General features: G+C 38.9%; 1 protein-coding gene across 2 annotated transcripts in view; it reads left to right on the top strand.

The window, feature by feature from the left end:
- The window catches only part of LOC120563126 (mannosyl-oligosaccharide 1,2-alpha-mannosidase IA), a 233,180-nt gene extending 216,767 nt beyond the window's left edge, over window positions 1–16,413 (top strand). Inside the window, exons 6-12 of one of the 2 annotated variants that reach the window (XM_039807245.1) lie at window positions 413–539; window positions 679–772; window positions 2,560–2,675; window positions 4,870–5,089; window positions 10,335–10,507; window positions 14,143–14,258; window positions 15,164–16,413. In XM_039807245.1, the coding sequence (XP_039663179.1) occupies window positions 413–539; window positions 679–772; window positions 2,560–2,675; window positions 4,870–5,089; window positions 10,335–10,507; window positions 14,143–14,258; window positions 15,164–15,305 (988 nt within the window). In that variant the 3' untranslated portion in view covers window positions 15,306–16,413. The remainder of the gene's footprint in view (window positions 1–412; window positions 540–678; window positions 773–2,559; window positions 2,676–4,869; window positions 5,090–10,334; window positions 10,508–14,142; window positions 14,259–15,163) is intronic. The other variant, XM_039807246.1, reaches the window with a different exon arrangement.
- The last annotated feature ends 286 nt before the right edge of the window (window positions 16,414–16,699 follow it).

The raw sequence follows: 16,699 nt of genomic DNA, 5'->3' as shown, positions 1-16,699 counted from the left end.
GCTGGAATATGGAACTTTTGTAGCAGGGGTGGGACTCACCAGAGGCCCAACGATACTTATGTCACAATATTATTACGATTTTAAACATATTTGGATATTCTGTGATGAATTGCAATTTATTACCTCCATTACCTCTATTACCTCCTACTTTCCAACCTCAAATCACAGCATCTTTATTTGAAAAACTTCTTCGGTCACACCTGCTAATCAGAAGAAGAAAAAAACTCAACTGCACCATCTAGTTGACTGACAAAGCAATTGTTTTTATTATTCTAGTACCAAAAAGTTAAATTCTCATGTGCAATTTGTATAATGAAAAGATTGATACTTAATATCTTATGAAGGTGTTCGAAAGTGTAGATGCCTGTGTGCCAGGAGACTCAGTCTACTTGTTTGGTTATTGTCTCTGTTGCAGTGGCACCAGTTGGAGTTGGGGCTGGGCCTCAGCTGGGAGCAGCATCCTGGCTGAGTTTGGGACCCTTCACCTCGAATTTGTCCATCTGTCGGAGCTCTCCAGGAACCCCATCTACACAGAGAAGGTGCAATATATATTTATAGACCAATTCTCTGCATGATGCTTTCCATCCTCGAAGAAATGATATAGTACAATGTGAATGTGTGAAAACAAGGCAGTGCGGTATCCTGATGATATTATTTTGTACCCTGGTGTCTTTGCAGGTGATGAACATCAGAAAACTACTGAACAAGATTGAAAAACCCCATGGGCTGTACCCCAACTTCCTCAGTCCAGTCAGCGGCAACTGGGTCCAACGTAAGTATTGTGTTAGTTGTATTCTTTATTCTGGTTATACATGTGTGAGATTATTGTATTGTATAAGATTATGGGTAAATGTGGGTTATATAATTTGTATTTCTAATGAAGGACGAGGTCCATGGCTTTATTGTATTATTGGGGGAAAAACATAAGGTTTACATGCTACCTTGGTGACAAATCCTTCTCTGAGCTGCAAAGGGAAGGTCATTCTTGTTACCTACTAAGTATAACAATTATTGTGTTTTCCCAATGTGGGATTAAGTACAGGACTTTTGAGTTCATTAAAGGTCATTTCACGTTTTTACCTTCCCCATTTCTGGCTTTTTCATTTGGGTTTCGCATCGCTTACAGACCTTGAGTCACCTCACGTGTCAAAGCTCTTTTAGCTGCTTGTCTGTGCCACCCAGTCATCCGTCTATTTTCCTTTCATTTTTAATATCGGGCTAATAGCAATGGCTATATGACTCCCATTGCTCTGGGTTATTAAAATGATAATGAATTCAATTACTTCAGGAAATTGGATCTTTCCGATTTACCTGAAAGTGAAGTAAAATAAATAAATAAGATCGGGATAAAATGACGCTGTGACTGAAAAGGTCGTAATCTGGATGAGAACAGAGCTAATTATTGTGGGTGAGCATGTAGAGAAGCAAAACTGTATATATTTATTGCCACAAAGGGAAAAAAGAAACCTTGGCTTCACAGCTCACCCTCATCTGTCTGTGTCAAGGACAAAGATAGCAGCACTGTTATAACCTCGTGGGGGAGTCAGCAAAGGTGTGTGTTCATGCAATAAGCAGGAGTGGAGACTCATGCACGCCTCCACTGCAATAACATATTCATCTTTATGAATTTGAATGTGGATTTAAGAGGAAAACAGCCACTTGTTTCAATTTCCACTTAAGCTTTAAGTGTGTTACATAATTTAAAAAAAACAAACATTTTCTACCATCAGTGAACCGAGAGCATGTGGGTTCACCATACATGATCATGCACGCCACAAATTAATCAGATAAGCCAAGAAAGAGACAGACAAGGCAGCATATTTTGGATGTTCCACCACAAGCCACAAAGGCTTATGTAACACTGTGATTCAAGCAAGTTAGTCATGTATGGTGGCCTGTAAGACTTGATTTGTTAATGGAATAACAGGATTTCTGCAGGGCTCACCAAGTTGAATTAAATTATTATTTATTATTAATTTAATACCTGTTTCACGATCATACCGGCCAAAGTATGAAAGTATAATGGAAAACCAGAAAGGACGATATGGCCTAGAATTAATTTACTATTATGTCCTATTTTTTTCAGTACTTCCCAGCAGTATAACAATAATTTCTAATGGTATAATTCATTTAATAAATGTGACCTGGATAAGTGGCATGACATATATGGATGAATCAACCAATTAAAATGATTTATTCATTCATTTCATCTAAGTTTTTGCTAAAATCAACACCATTAGGAGACAATTAACTTCCTACTGTAGTGAGCAGTAGTGACAGTGTTTGCTACAGGTCTGATGGTGTTGACTGTAACTCCACAAAAAAAAAGGATTGAACAGCCTCCTGTGCACCTACTGTCACAATAATACCACTTCTAGCTTAAAGGTGTGCAATGTCTGCCAACAGCTTGGAATTGTATATAAAGTATAGTAAAGTAAACTGTTGAATGCTTTTAAAGTATTTTCAACACGTGCAGAAACCCTGAACACAGACCTTTGTGTGACCCTGCTCAATATTGTCATACATACAGCCCTGTTTCCCTCATATTCTCCTTCTTAGATCACGTTTCCATCGGTGGCCTCGGGGATAGTTTCTACGAGTATCTGATCAAATCCTATCTGATGTCAGACAAGACGGACGGAGATGCAAAGACCATGTACTACGGCGCTCTGGAGGTATGGAAATTAAATTTCACGCTCCAGCATGGCTCAGTTCAAAAGCAGATCAAATGATAATAGTTACAGTCGTTTGCATAATCCTGCAATCAAACAAAGTAATTTACACCCAGGATGTACAGACAGTGTTAAACAAAACAACGAGAGGACAGCAGGTACCTGGGGTGGGGGGGTGGCGACACGCATTTATTCTCTCTTTTTTAATATTTAATCCTGTGCCGCTATGGTCTTCACAACGTTAATCTGACGGCGTTAAATTCAGACTTGGGCAAAGTTTAAAAGTTTTACAGCAATGTCCAACCTAACGCTGCTGCCATGGCTTTTAAGTAAAAGTCACTGAGGCGCTACATTGGACCAATGTGTTAAATTGCCTTTGCATTTACATAACAAGGTGCAGGTCTGAAAGTCGCTATACTGCACTAAACCTAAGTGTTCTCTCGTCACTCACAACCAGGGCTTTTATGCATAGATGTTTCTCTCTTCTATTGACATTCAGTGGATCTTATTCAGACACGGATGTACATAGAGCCGTAATGGACACTCTTATTTTAAAGCACCATACCATGATTATATACAGCAGGAGTATTTTTGTGTCAGAGATGCTCTCAATGGAACGGTCATAGGGAGAGGAAGCAAGATAATATCGAAAAGACAAGCTTCCTGGCACTGCCTAATGTGATTAGATGGCAACTGACTCATGTATTTATACACTGTGATGTAAAATAGGAGCACTCCCACTACCTGCCGAAATATGTCTGTTTACATGAACCCACTGCACAGCGTACACATGCATAAAAATACATCAGAATCTGTCTGTTTTCATCTTTTATGGAGATAATGTCAGAGTAAAGCACATTCCCTCCAGCTACAATTATGTTATCACAGACAATAACTTGAGATTGCCATTGAGATTTCCTCAGTTCTCATCAGACGGTCAAGCCAGAGGCATAAGTGCTAATTACAGACTCTCCTTCTCCCCTGTGACTTGATTTTCATATGGCCTGGGACCCCCCCATGCTATCAGATTAATTTATATACTGTGTGTTTATACAGACATCTAAGGTGAAGGCGCAGCGCCACTTATTATCTTTGGCATTCAAATACAAGTAGATTATTAATTAAACACAGTGTTGAATAGAAAAACTTTTCTAATCATTAAATGCCATGATTACGGTTTTTTTAGAGAACATGGTATCAATAGGTTATCATGTTAGTATTACTTTGTTTTGCCCTCAGCAGGTTGCATCTTAATCAACCCTCATTCAGCATGAAAGGTTTCTTATACAGTATACAGCAGTAGTAGAAGGGAATTGTTACATGAAGGGGGAAAAAAGTACACAATACAATACTGATCATCCCTCTCACTAAGTAATGTGACATTAAAATATCCCTCTCCACAAACCAAATGTTCTTCACATATGAATCTAAAAGAGGATGCCTTAATTTCCTCATCTTTTCTATCCTGAATAGGATGAATGATTGGACCTGAGATTCAAGGGGGAATTTACACTTTTAATTATCAGCATGTTGTGGGGTTGCTGCTAAATATCACAAACCTGTATTAAAATGCAAAATAAGCATCAAGCCAGAAAGAATGGATGAGAGGGACATGAGGGAGAGAAAACAAAGGAAAATAATCTGTAAGAGGTAATGATTAGGCGTCAATTAAAACATAAAGCGCAGACTAGAAACACAGCTGCAAGGCAAAGGCAAAGGCAAAAATGCACAGAACTTTGCAGATTTCTCTGAAGAAGAAAGTTGAGGGTTTTTTCTTCCAATTCAGAATTCTTCCTTTACTTCTCTGCCTCGTGCAGCTTCCTTTCGTTTTTCTGATCATTTATTTAGGATCTGTACTGTACCTCTTCTTCACAGGGTATCAGATGAAATCCCTCAGAGCTTTGCCTTCCTGTTCTACAACACATAGATAATTTAACATATAAATGCAGACATTTACAGTGTAGCAGCCATGTTGGAGTCATCCCTCATGTGTGTGAAATTTGTCCACAGATACTGTACAGGCCTTTATAGAAAACACTGTGTATATATCCTATGATTGGGAATTGTTGTGCCAATATAAAAAGTATCGCAAAACCTGTAAACATATTCAGTTCACATAAGAATAAAGCCCAAATACAGTATTGTAACCTTAAGAAAATGCTGGTTTAAACATTCCTGACCGTGTGTGTTGCTGCAGGCAATTGAAGCTAACCTGGTGCAGAAGTCACCGGGTGGTCTCACCTATATGGCCGAGTGGAGGGGAGGGATCCTGGACCACAAGATGGGCCACCTGGCCTGCTTCTCTGGGGGCATGATCGGCATCGGAGCTGATGATGGAGCGCCGGAGAAGAGACAGCACTACCTGGACCTGGCTGCCGAGATCACACACACATGCCACGAGAGCTACACTCGCTCAGGTGAGTGGAAATATCGGGAATGCTAAAGAGGGGTATTTAGAGTGTGCAGAGGCTCTTTGCTTTGAGAGGCTGCACAATAGTTCAGTTCAGGAGGCTCAATGTCATCTGATCAACAGATGAGGAGCTGCTTCTGCTTATTTTATTTTTTTTACACATTGCCTGTAGCCATATTATATGTTTTCCACTGGGAGCAGAGTGGCCCTTTTTTGCCTTTGGTTTGCTAGGGTCTTTTTTTATTGCACTGAAGATAGAGTTCTGCATGGGCTTAAAACCGAGACCTGAATCCAGCCTGTACCGGCGCCTTTTGGACTCAATGCAACTTGGATATTTCTTCTTCAAAAATAAAGTTATATACTTGGTTTGAAAGTTTTTCTCACTTACAGTAAATAACTAATCTGACTACTGACTAATACACTCATTGCAGTTTAAAAAAAAAAAACTGGCTGGTTGGTAGATCAACTTTGCATATGTACTTCCAAAACATGGCACGCATCAACAAAGACGATTGACAGAATCAGAAAGAGAAATTATATTTGAAAAATAATAATCCAAACCCAACCCAAATATCCTGGCTATTATGAACAAGAAACCAGGCAAATGTTATGGTTCATCCCTGCTGTGGTACACTATCTCTGTCTTGTTAAGAGAGGTTATGGTAGCCTTCAGAGTAAGAAAATGACGAGTCTAGGAGATCGATACTGTAAATTAAAAAAGGCCTTAGACATTTTAATTTCCCTCTGACTCAAAAGAAGAATCATTCTTGGTGGCTTCACCTCAACAAAGAGACGACAGGCCCTAATAAGTAATGAGGAGCAGCGAAGAATTAAAGTCCTCCATTATTCTCCAACGTCTCACAGCTGTAGGCAGCAACAGCAGACGTGGAGGTGTCTTGAAGTATGTTAGATACTGATAATCACATTTTGTTTTAATTCAGAAGAAAGAATGAAAAGAAAAGAGACAAGGTGAGAAAATGGAGATTATGGAGATAAAGAATGGTAGAGTAAACATTGTGATAAAAACTGTTTCCACAGGCAAATTCAGTGTGGCTCCAACCTACAGTATTAATGAGGGAGAATAGAGTTTCTATAGATACATACCCATGAGAAAATATGCAAGAAGATGAAAAAGCAAAAGTTCCCAGCAACAAGCCTGCATTAAATTCATTTGGAAAGACCGTTGTTTGATCTCTTCTCTTCCCTGGCATCTGTCTTGGCCCTGGCAATAATCTGCTAATTTTAAGCTTCCACTGTTGGGTGGGCTGTAAGGATTCATCCTCAAGTGTTCACTCGCCTTAGCTTTTCCAGTAAGATAATGTGACTCACAGAAGTCTCATAACAGGTTTTTTAATATGCTTGGAATACTTTTGATCTGCAGGCCCTAACGGCTTCTCTGGCTTCCTCTTTCATAGTCATCCACCAGGTTTCTCTTCGCTCATTAAAGGGGACCGGATGGTACTTAGCAGCTCTTGGATTAGCACTCTGCAGAAAAGAGAGAGAAGTGAGATTTGCTATTGCATGTGCGTAAAGTGGCTGCTATTTAGCTGGGTCTTAAATACGTTTACCATAGAGACTTCTTCTTCTGCTGCTCTGGATCTCTGCCACCTTCACAGCAACATAATTATTAGGGGTGTGCAAAAAAAAAAGCATTCACATTCGAATCGCGATTCAAGCTATACCGATTCAAAATCGATTCATAGAATTCCAAAAATCGATTCATATTTTTTTTTATTAAAAAAAGGTATGTCTACTGCAATCGCATGGGAAAAGTAACCACATTTACATATTGAGAATCGTTTCTGAATGGTGCACCCCTAATAATTATGCTGTAAAATGGGGATACCATGGGAAGCAGCAGGAAGAGGAAAATGTTATTGGTTTAAAAGAAGAAAGTGGAGCAGGTAACTGGTTGGTAAAAATGATAACATAGTTGAGACCAAAATGTATTTTGGTGTAAAATGTTGCTATTCACTTCCCAAAGCAGGAGAAAACTAATCCTGAGAGAAACTTTTAAATTGTGTTTGATACAGACGTGTTATTCTGATGATTGTGCTGTCTGCGGCGTGAGTTACCGATGATAATTAGCATTAGCATTCCACTCACAAGCATCAACAGCACAGAGAATAATTTAGTTCAGTTGTGCTAAATGTATCAAGACAATACATAAGTTAAAGGTACCATGTGGAGTTTTTGACCCTTAGTGCTATGGACAAGTTTTTTTTAGGAGTGGGTCCGGTTTCCTGCATGTGTACTCGGGCGATGTAACGGACATTCCTGCCAATGGTTTCACACTATTCCACTGATCTTCACGAGGCAGTAAATAATAATATAAGAGTGCAAGCTACTGTAGTAAAAATTGACATAAACAATGCAGGACTTAAAATACATTATACCTCAAGGATACTGCACACACAATGTGTTTTGGTGAGTAAGTAATTTTATTTATACAGGCCTTGCGAAAGTATTCCCCCTTGAACTTTTGACCTTTGCCACATTTCAGGCCTCAAACATAAAGATATAAAACTGTAATTTTTGTGAAGAATCAACAACAAGTGGGACACAATTATGAAGTGGAACAATTTCATTGATATTTCAAACTTTAACAAATAAAAACTGAAAATTGGGTGCAAAATTATTCAGCCCCTTTACTTTCAGTTCAGCAAACTCTCTTCAGAAGTTCAGTGAGGATTTCTGAATGATCCAATGTTGACCTAAATGACTAATGATGATAAATAGAATCCACCTGTGTGTAATCAAGTCTCCGTATAAATGCACCTGCTCTGTGATAGTCTCAGAGGTCCGTTAAATCGCATAGAGCAGCATGAAGAACAAGAAACACACCAGGCAGGTCCGAGATACTGTTGTGGAAGTTTAAAGCGGTTGGATACAAAAGATTTCCCAAGCTTTAAACATCCCAAGGAGCACTGTGCAAGCGATAATATTGAAATGGAAGGGTATCAGACCACTGCAAATCTCAGAACCGGCCCGTCCCTCTAAACTTTCAGCTCATACAATGAGAAGACTGATCAGAGATGCAGCCAAGAGGCCCATGATCACTCTGGATGAACTGCAGAGATCTACAGCTGAGGTGGGAGACTCTGTCCATAGGACAACAATCAGTCGTATACTGCACAAACCTGGCCTTTATGGAAGAGTGGCAAGAAGAAAGCCATTTCTTAAAGATATCCATGAAAAGTGTCGTTTAAAGTTTGCCACAAGCCACCTGGGAGACACACCAAAATGTGGAAGAAGGTGCTCTGGTAAGATGAAACCAAAACGAACTTTTGGCAACAATGCAAAACGTTATGTTTGGCGTAATAGCAACACAGCTCATCACCCTGAACACACCATCCCCACTGTCAAACATGGTGGTGGCAGCATCATGGTTTGGGCCTGCTTTTCTTCAGCAGGGACAGGGAAGATGGTTACGTTGATGGGAAGATGGATGGAGCCAAATACAGGACATTCTGGAAGAAAACCTGATGGAGTTGCAAAGACCTGGAGTTTGTCTTCCAACAAGACAATGATCCAAAAATAAAGATTACAATGGATGGTTCACAAATAAAATATCCAGGTGTTAGAATGGCCAAGTCAAGTCGCCTGAATCAATCGAGAATCTGTGGAAAGAACTGAAAATGCTGTTCACAAACGCTCTCCATCAACCTCACTGAGCTCGAGCTGTTTTGCAGGAGGAATGGGCAAAATTTCAGTCTCGATGTGCAAAACTGATAGAGATACCCCAGCGACTTACAGCTGTATGTTCGCAGAAGGTGGCTACAAAGTATTAACTTAAGGGGCTGATAATTTTGCACACACAATTTTCAGTTTATTTGTTAAAAGGTTTGAAATATCAATAAATTGTTCCACTTCATGATTGTGTCCCACTTGTTGTTGATTCTTCACAAAAATTACAGTTTTATATCTTTATGTTTGAAGCCTAAATGTGGCAAAGGTCAAAAGGTTCAGGGGCGAATACTTTGGTGTAATCAACTTTCAATTGTAGACCTCACAAAATGCTTTACACTAAAAGACAAATGAGCAAAAAAATCATGTGAAAGAAAACAAAAATAATTTAATGTAATGTAAACATAACACCAAATTAAAACAGGAACAGATCTGAAACACTGGGACACTTTTTACTAAAATATGATGAATGTACCTATAATGGAAAATAAAGGTTTGTCTCTTAAATAGGCATATTTATATAAAAAAAATTTGGTTATTAATGTGATTGAGGTCATTGAAGATGCCGTGAAAGATTTAAGAATCTACACCATGAATAGGCTTCATATTCTTATTTTGCTACTTCTGTCTGTCCTGGAAGAAGGATCCCTCCTCTTGCTCTTACTAGGGTTTCTCATTCATTTTTTCCTTTTTTTTTTTTTTTTTTTTACTATCCGAAAGGAGCATATTGTAAAGCTCTCTGAAACTCGTTTTTGATTTTGGAGTGTAGAATGAAATTTACTTACTTTAATCAACTTAACTGGATGTCACTGACCCACCAACTGTATCTTCCCGTCTTAATGTTTTTTCAGTAGACTGTTGTCCTTATTAATGATCTTTTCAGCTACCAACTTGTGTTTTGTTTCTCGTCGTCTTGCTTGAAAATGCTCACTCACACACATACACCATAATGGACTAGCTGACCAGGTGGCCCAGCTCTCTGTCACACTGACTTCTTATTTCGAGATGATTGTCTGTCCCAATCTGATGCACTCTCAAACCCTCAGTGACCTCAAAGAACCTGCTTCCTCCAACATGGCCCAATTTTCCAAGTGGCTACACAGTGGTTGGCTAAAATCACAGATGATAAGCCAGAGAGAAAAAGAAATGTCTGAGCAAATCGAGCACAGTAGGTAGAAACGAAATGTCAGACTCATCTTGCGTGCCAATGCTCCTGCCCTGACCTTGGCAACAATAGATTCCTTTGTTCTGTATCATGAATATCATCTCTTTGCCAGGCAGTCTTGAATTGTGGTGGAAATATAATGAAAGTAGCAGGAAGAATGAGGAGGAGGAAGGGAGAAAAGAGAAGCCCACAGACCGTCTGGCATGCTGGGAAGGTCTTAATAGTCTAACCTCAAGACCTTTTTTTAAACCTAGCAATAATTGAATGGTCTTTGTGGAAAAAAGAAACATTCAGTGTGCTTTGATTTTTTTTTTTATTTAGAAATTGATTTCAGAGCTTTTGAAAACGTGGCAAAAATAAAAATCTGTTCTGTTAATTTTTTTTTTTTTAACTCTGATAGCCACCAAACTTGGACCTGAAGCCTTTAGATTTGACGGCGGAGGAGAAGCCACAGCAACCAGGCTGAGCGACAGATATTACATCCTCCGACCAGAAGTCATCGAGAGCTACATGTACATGTGGAGACTGACCCACGACCCCAAGTACAGAGAGTGGGGTTGGGAGGCTGTTGAGGTGAGATACAGTATACTTTTCCCAAGATCTTTTTTTTTGAGGCATGATGACATTTTGAAAATACATTCGTTTGTTTTTCATTTAAACATTTCATCAAACTAGTCCTGTTGGCAAAGCTTTCCCAATATACTCTTAGTCCAAAGATAAGAAGGCCCTTATCTCTAAAGACTTTTCTCAGGTAAAAGTGAAACATGATTTCTTTTATTTTTTATTAAAGGCATACTATGTAACTTTCTCTCTTCGGTCCCCCTACAGGTTGTCTCATTGGAACTACAGCCGTGCGAGCTGTAGTTCCAATGAGACAACCTGTAGGGGGAAAGTTACATAATGTGCCTTTAAAGCAGAATGTAAACCAGACATACGTTAATTTTTCATCTTGTTTATCCTGTCATATACCGTATTGGCCTGGATATAAGAATTTATTTTATGGAAATTTCATTTGATAAAGTGTGTGTCGTATGATATTCCAGGACTAGACATTTACATATTAACAACATCAGATTGTGGTTTTGTTTTTTAGTGTTAAAGTTGCAAGGCCAGCAAATTACTTCTATGACTAAATAGTTTCAGAAACCCCCTGCCCTTCATATTTGTGGGACTGTCTGACAGTTTGACATTCACACCCACTTCATGCTGTGTGGAGCTGAGAAAGGAGCCAGGGTTTTAACTTCTCGCTCTATTTGTTTTCTTTATGCACCTATGTGTCACATTTTGTGTGGACAAACAAGCACAAAACGGTCTGAAAATGGCCACTGTTAATCCCCATATTCAGTGATTATCGCATCTCCATCCTCTCTATGGATGCCAGCTTTTCACTCCACCTTCCAGCTCGGATCAACTATAAAGACATTTGACCTCCGATAGTCCTTTTGTAGCATAACTCGGCCCTTAGTCAAGTTAAAGTGGCCTAATCGTGTTTAGGAAGCCCCTATGGCTTGTTTTAAAGTGTCAAAAGTGTCTGCCAATATTTTACTGCAGAAACTGTAGAGAACAAATTATTTGTCAAGCAGCCAAGAATTACTAACAGTATGAAAATTGATAACAGCTAGAGGAAATCTTTCTGACCACTTAAACAGCCTAACAGGAGAGTATGAGACAAGCTACAGTAGACACACTTTGTTTGAATGAAAACACTTTATGTCTCATTACTATGAGTGAAAAGGCTTCAGGGACTATTTTCTATTTGGACTAATAGCAACTCGGGGGAAACTTTTCCAACTAGTCTGAAAATGTTTCCTATCTTCAAAAAGTATTTTTCCAAAGGGGTTCATCTACATCTCAGTACTTGTCTTATATCCAGGCTAGGGGTGTGACGTTACACGAGATTGGGTTCACGAGATGAGACTTTAACACTATTTTAAAGAAAACTTCAGTTAAGAAATATGACTGGAAAAATAGTCTTTACTCAGAGAACCAACATTACAACGTAACCAAGCGTTTCATTCCAGCAGTAAACAAGGAAGTAGGCTTCTTTTGTATTGATTTATGACCATTTTAAGACGAGGGGAGAGCATTTCTCTTTGTGTCTAAGCTAGATTTTGCTTTCTTCTTCCGACTTATTTAAAAAAAGACAAAAGGGGGAAATCTGTGCAAGTCAGCGCCACACTGAACTGCATGCTGTGTGTGTGTTGGGGGAGAGAGAGAGCGGCCGTACCCTCTTACATTCTAACGCTGGGTTTTACCGGCAGCTTTGTACAATTGCAAAACCGCTACCGCTGTGCAAAAGTGAACTCAGAGTCAACTTTGGCGAGCAGGCGGGGGATCTTCTATACTAATTTAGAGGTCCAAGCCAGACTCATCTTCAAAGCCAGATGTATTATAAGACCAACAGGTCAGACTCTGCTCTGCACGTGTGACCGATATCGCGAGACAATTTTAACCTCGACGAGAAGTCTAGTCACAATCCAGTCTGCTACGGCACTCTCCTGTCAGGCTCTTGAAAGCGGTCAGAAGGATTTTCTCTGTCTGTTATATTACATGACTTCATGTTTACAGCTATTGGTTTCGTTTTAAGAAGTCTGTGTGAACACAAAGTGGAACAGGACCAAATAAACTGAAATACAAAGGCCCACTATAAACAGATTTGAAGAAACTTGCTGGCCTAGCAACATTAAGGCTACAATCAACACATACTCCCTAATGTAATGTAACGTACTGTAGTGGACAGTACTTGTTCCATTCAAGGAGAAAATCTGCTGTTAGTGTACATCCAGTCCTGGAATAAAATACAACTCCCACTTATTCAGTTGTGACAACCAGGAAAAACTATTATTTTATATTCATACCAAAAAGTACAAAGAATAATTTCCTGTTATGTTTACAGTAAGGAGTAGTAGATACAGTACAGTATCATTTTGTACTCTATACTTCTGTCTCAGGATTAGCTTGGACTCTGATTTTAGAAATTGTATTCACCTATGTCAAGCCCCTTTAACACCCTCAATTACCCTCAACCCGTTTCCTTAATATTGTATGGCACTATACATTAGCGTGTAGATCAAGCAATCCCACTAGCAGGAGGCAAAGGTTGTGTAGGGAGCAGCATTATTAATGTGGCAATAGACAGGACATTAGCTGTAGTGAAGTGTAGAGGGCTGGCATGATAGATTTAGCATTAATTTAGTGCGCACAGGAGTAGAGAGATCAGGCTGACGAGTTTGACAGGCCTTTAATTATTGGCCACAAAGGTTGAGAGCGGGTGCACAACGCTTCTCTTTATGAACATCAAGCATTAACACGTCAGGGTCTTTGTTAATTAGCACATATAAGCCAACCCTTTGTAGCAGGGGTAATAATGTGCTAATCCGCTTGGCTAGCTCAGCCACTCTCCATTAGCCCTTGTCAGATTTAGCATTGCTTCAGCTTCAATTGTGTAGCCGGCTATAGGGTTTCACATGTTCCGTGATGTTCTCTTTCTATAGGTTTACATGGACACACTGTTGTGGAATAAAGGATTTTCTCTTTATTACTTGTATGATTTGTTCTCTACAGTTGGTAAAATATTTGGTCTTGTCAGTGCAGAAGCGAGAGAGTGAGTTTTTTATTTTACCCACTTGACCAGAGCTGCTTAACTGGGTGAATGAATAAATATACATAAATGAAGTAGTATTGGTAACACTTTACTTGAAGGTATCGACATAATCGTGACATGACACTGTCACGAATGTGCCATAAACGTTATAAACATTTATGACTTCTGTCATTAAGTGTCATTCAATTTGTTTGGGATGTCTTTGTAATGACAACTTGACATTAACCAGGATGACATTACCAGAGGATGTCTTTGTCATGACAACGTGACATAATGGCATCCTGTTTAAAGTTGTCTTAATAAGGACACTCCAAAGAAATTTAATGTCAAGTTGTCATCATCAAGACAACCCAAACAATGTCAACTTGTCATGACAAAAACCAAATAACAGTTAATGACAGAAGTCATAAACGTGTATGACTTGTTTATAACGTTAATGACAGTGTCATGTCACGATTATGTCGATACCTTTAAGTAAAGTGTTACCGTAGTATTGATACAATTTGTACAATCAAGCTGGCAACTGCAAGAAGTGGTCTTTACTTTTGTCCTGAAAAATGTTTGAGAAGATACACATTTAAATCTGCCCTCTCCCTCCTGTCAGGCCCTGGAGCAGCACTGCAGAGTGGAGTCTGGCTTCTCTGGGATCCGTGACGTTTACACAATGACAGCCAGCCACGATAACATGCAGCAGAGCTTCTTCCTCTCAGAGACACTCAAGTAAGTCCTGTTTCCTCACTACAATACTACTAAGCAACTGCATGCGTAAACCAACACAGAAATGTGATGTGTATCTGAATGTGATTTTCGCTTGTAAAGGAAACATGGCTAGCGAAGAGATGATGTGCATTTAGATGTCTAAACTGTACTTCCCCTTATCATTCTGGGGGCAATAAGCACAACACACTCCAGGTGACATGTCGTATCACAGCCAGTAGACGCAAAGAGCCTTTTTTTTTTTGATGACTGGATCATGAATCTTATTCAGGTCAGCAGTCACCAGAAAACACCAGACTGTGATGCTGCCTCACCCCGTGTTACACTATTGCTAATGTGCATCCACTTTAAAAATGAAAGTGACTTATCATGACAAAAAAAATACTTTTTGTGAATAATTTATTAACGCTAGATTGAGCTGGCAAAGCATTCTTGTATGACACTTGTGGTGGAGATTTATAAAAAATATATATATTTTAGTTTGTCAGAAAATCCCATGAAAAGAAGAAAAAAAAACTTACAATGTGTTAGTCCATCTCTTCAAACTTTCAGTTTGTACTTACTTGCCAGATTTAAGGATCAATTATTTTTGCAGTCTAAAAAAACGCCTGTAAAATTTCAATCAAAGGCAAATTTAAGCTAATTACGTTCTGTCATCAGTGCTACAGTTGGCAATTTGGTGGGCAACTCGGCAGTTAAGTGTATGCCATAAAAATTTCTTTTTTTAGTTGTTTTTTCGGCATTTCATCCTGATTAAATTATTGATATTATGTAAATGAAAGTTCAGCTGAAGGATGCAACCTGCTAGAGAAGACATGTCACTCGGTTGGAATTGTGGAACTAAGAAAACAGAAGTTAAGTATTCAATAAGCCAAGATTTTGATGAAATTAAATTCCTGTTTTCTCAGGTATCTGTACCTACTCTTCTCTGATGACGACCTTCTCCCACTGGAGGATTGGGTCTTTAATACAGAAGCCCATCCGCTGCCCATCATCCGCAAGAGCTGCCTGCAGGACGAAGCAACACAGGATAAGACAGTCTCCGAATAAGACTGAACACCACCAATAACTGAGACAGTTACAGACACGTGCACATGAAATGTGCACAAGAGTCTCACACAAATATTGCAAACACCAATTCAATGCAGGTTCAGAGTCTTTTCAGGAGCGTGTTACAGACTCTCAATTCCTTTCCAGTAAAGGATGTTGTCATTTTACGCTGTGATTGTATATCCGTTCGCCGGGGTTCCTTCCTGCTGGCACTTCTTTTTTGTGGACAATCAAGACAAACATGACTTTCATGAAAAGAGCACCTCTTTCTTTCTTTCTTTCCTCTGTGAGGAAACCAGTATAACTTACAGACCCAAATGTAATGGGAAGAGGGTTGAACTATGGGCCATATTGTTAGAGAGAGAAATGTAAAGAAAACCACTTGAGTTTTGCTCTTTCAGTTTGTTGTTTTGTTAATCTTAAGTGATGAATGATTTCCTTATCTCGTCATTGCATTTTTTCCTTTGTGAGTACACTCTTTGACCAAAGGTTTCTTTGCATTTCTATTTTCCCCTTTTTTAGTAATGTTTTTGTTGAGATTTGACAGAAAGTAAAATTTACAAGTATTGAATTGTAATGAATATTGATTAATGTACAGACCAACATGAAATGTGATTCTCGAATCCACCTCCAGACTAATGTTGATGTCATGTTTCTTACGGAAACAAGCTTGAATGAATTTTAAAAGTTTGGAGGTGTCAGGACAGTGGCAAGCATCCAGGGACCATTTCTTAAAAACAATTATGTTGGGTTGAGTTTCCACTGTATGCTTGGGTTATTTGTGAATGCTTTCTTAGTCCTCTCAGCCTTTCAAATCAAAGTAACAAATGGAGTACTGTCAGTTCTGTGGCTGTAATACACGCATAAAGGAAAAAGAACGCATTTGCTAGCCAACTCCAAATGGGTTTTCCTGTTTCTGTTGTAGTTTTTCTGCTTCACCTTGCCTTTACATGTGAATCCATATGGCTGCAAATACTGATGTTAACGTCCGTAAGCCCGAGAGCAGAGACAAGTTTTAATTTTCTTTACTGTCCTTTTCATCACTGCTGTCCTGCACAGTTGTGGCGCGAATGTGCTGTAAATACAGATGAAGTGACTGACCCCTGTATGAGCTTGTCTTGATTTTATTTTGTGATCTTTTTTCTAAACTTCAGTGGTTATTTTTTCTGGGTTCTCTTTTGATTTGCTTCCCTCAGGTGTTTCAGTAAAAAAAAAAAAAAAAAATGTTTTGACTCTAAGTCTAGTTATTGCTGATATTAATTAGTATTACTTATTCTTACTGTTTGATTTAACTTACATTGTTGAATATTTTCAAATACTGATAAAAAAGAACTGTGCAACTTTGTACATTTAAAACAATCCCAGTTGTTGTGTTTTTATTGCTGTTGTTGCCC

The sequence above is a fragment of the Perca fluviatilis genome, chromosome 7, assembly GCF_010015445.1.
Source record: "Perca fluviatilis chromosome 7, GENO_Pfluv_1.0, whole genome shotgun sequence".
Lineage (NCBI taxonomy): Eukaryota > Metazoa > Chordata > Actinopteri > Perciformes > Percidae > Perca > Perca fluviatilis.
The sequence above is the reverse complement of the archived record's forward strand: the minus strand, read 5'-3'. Positions and strand labels throughout refer to the sequence as shown.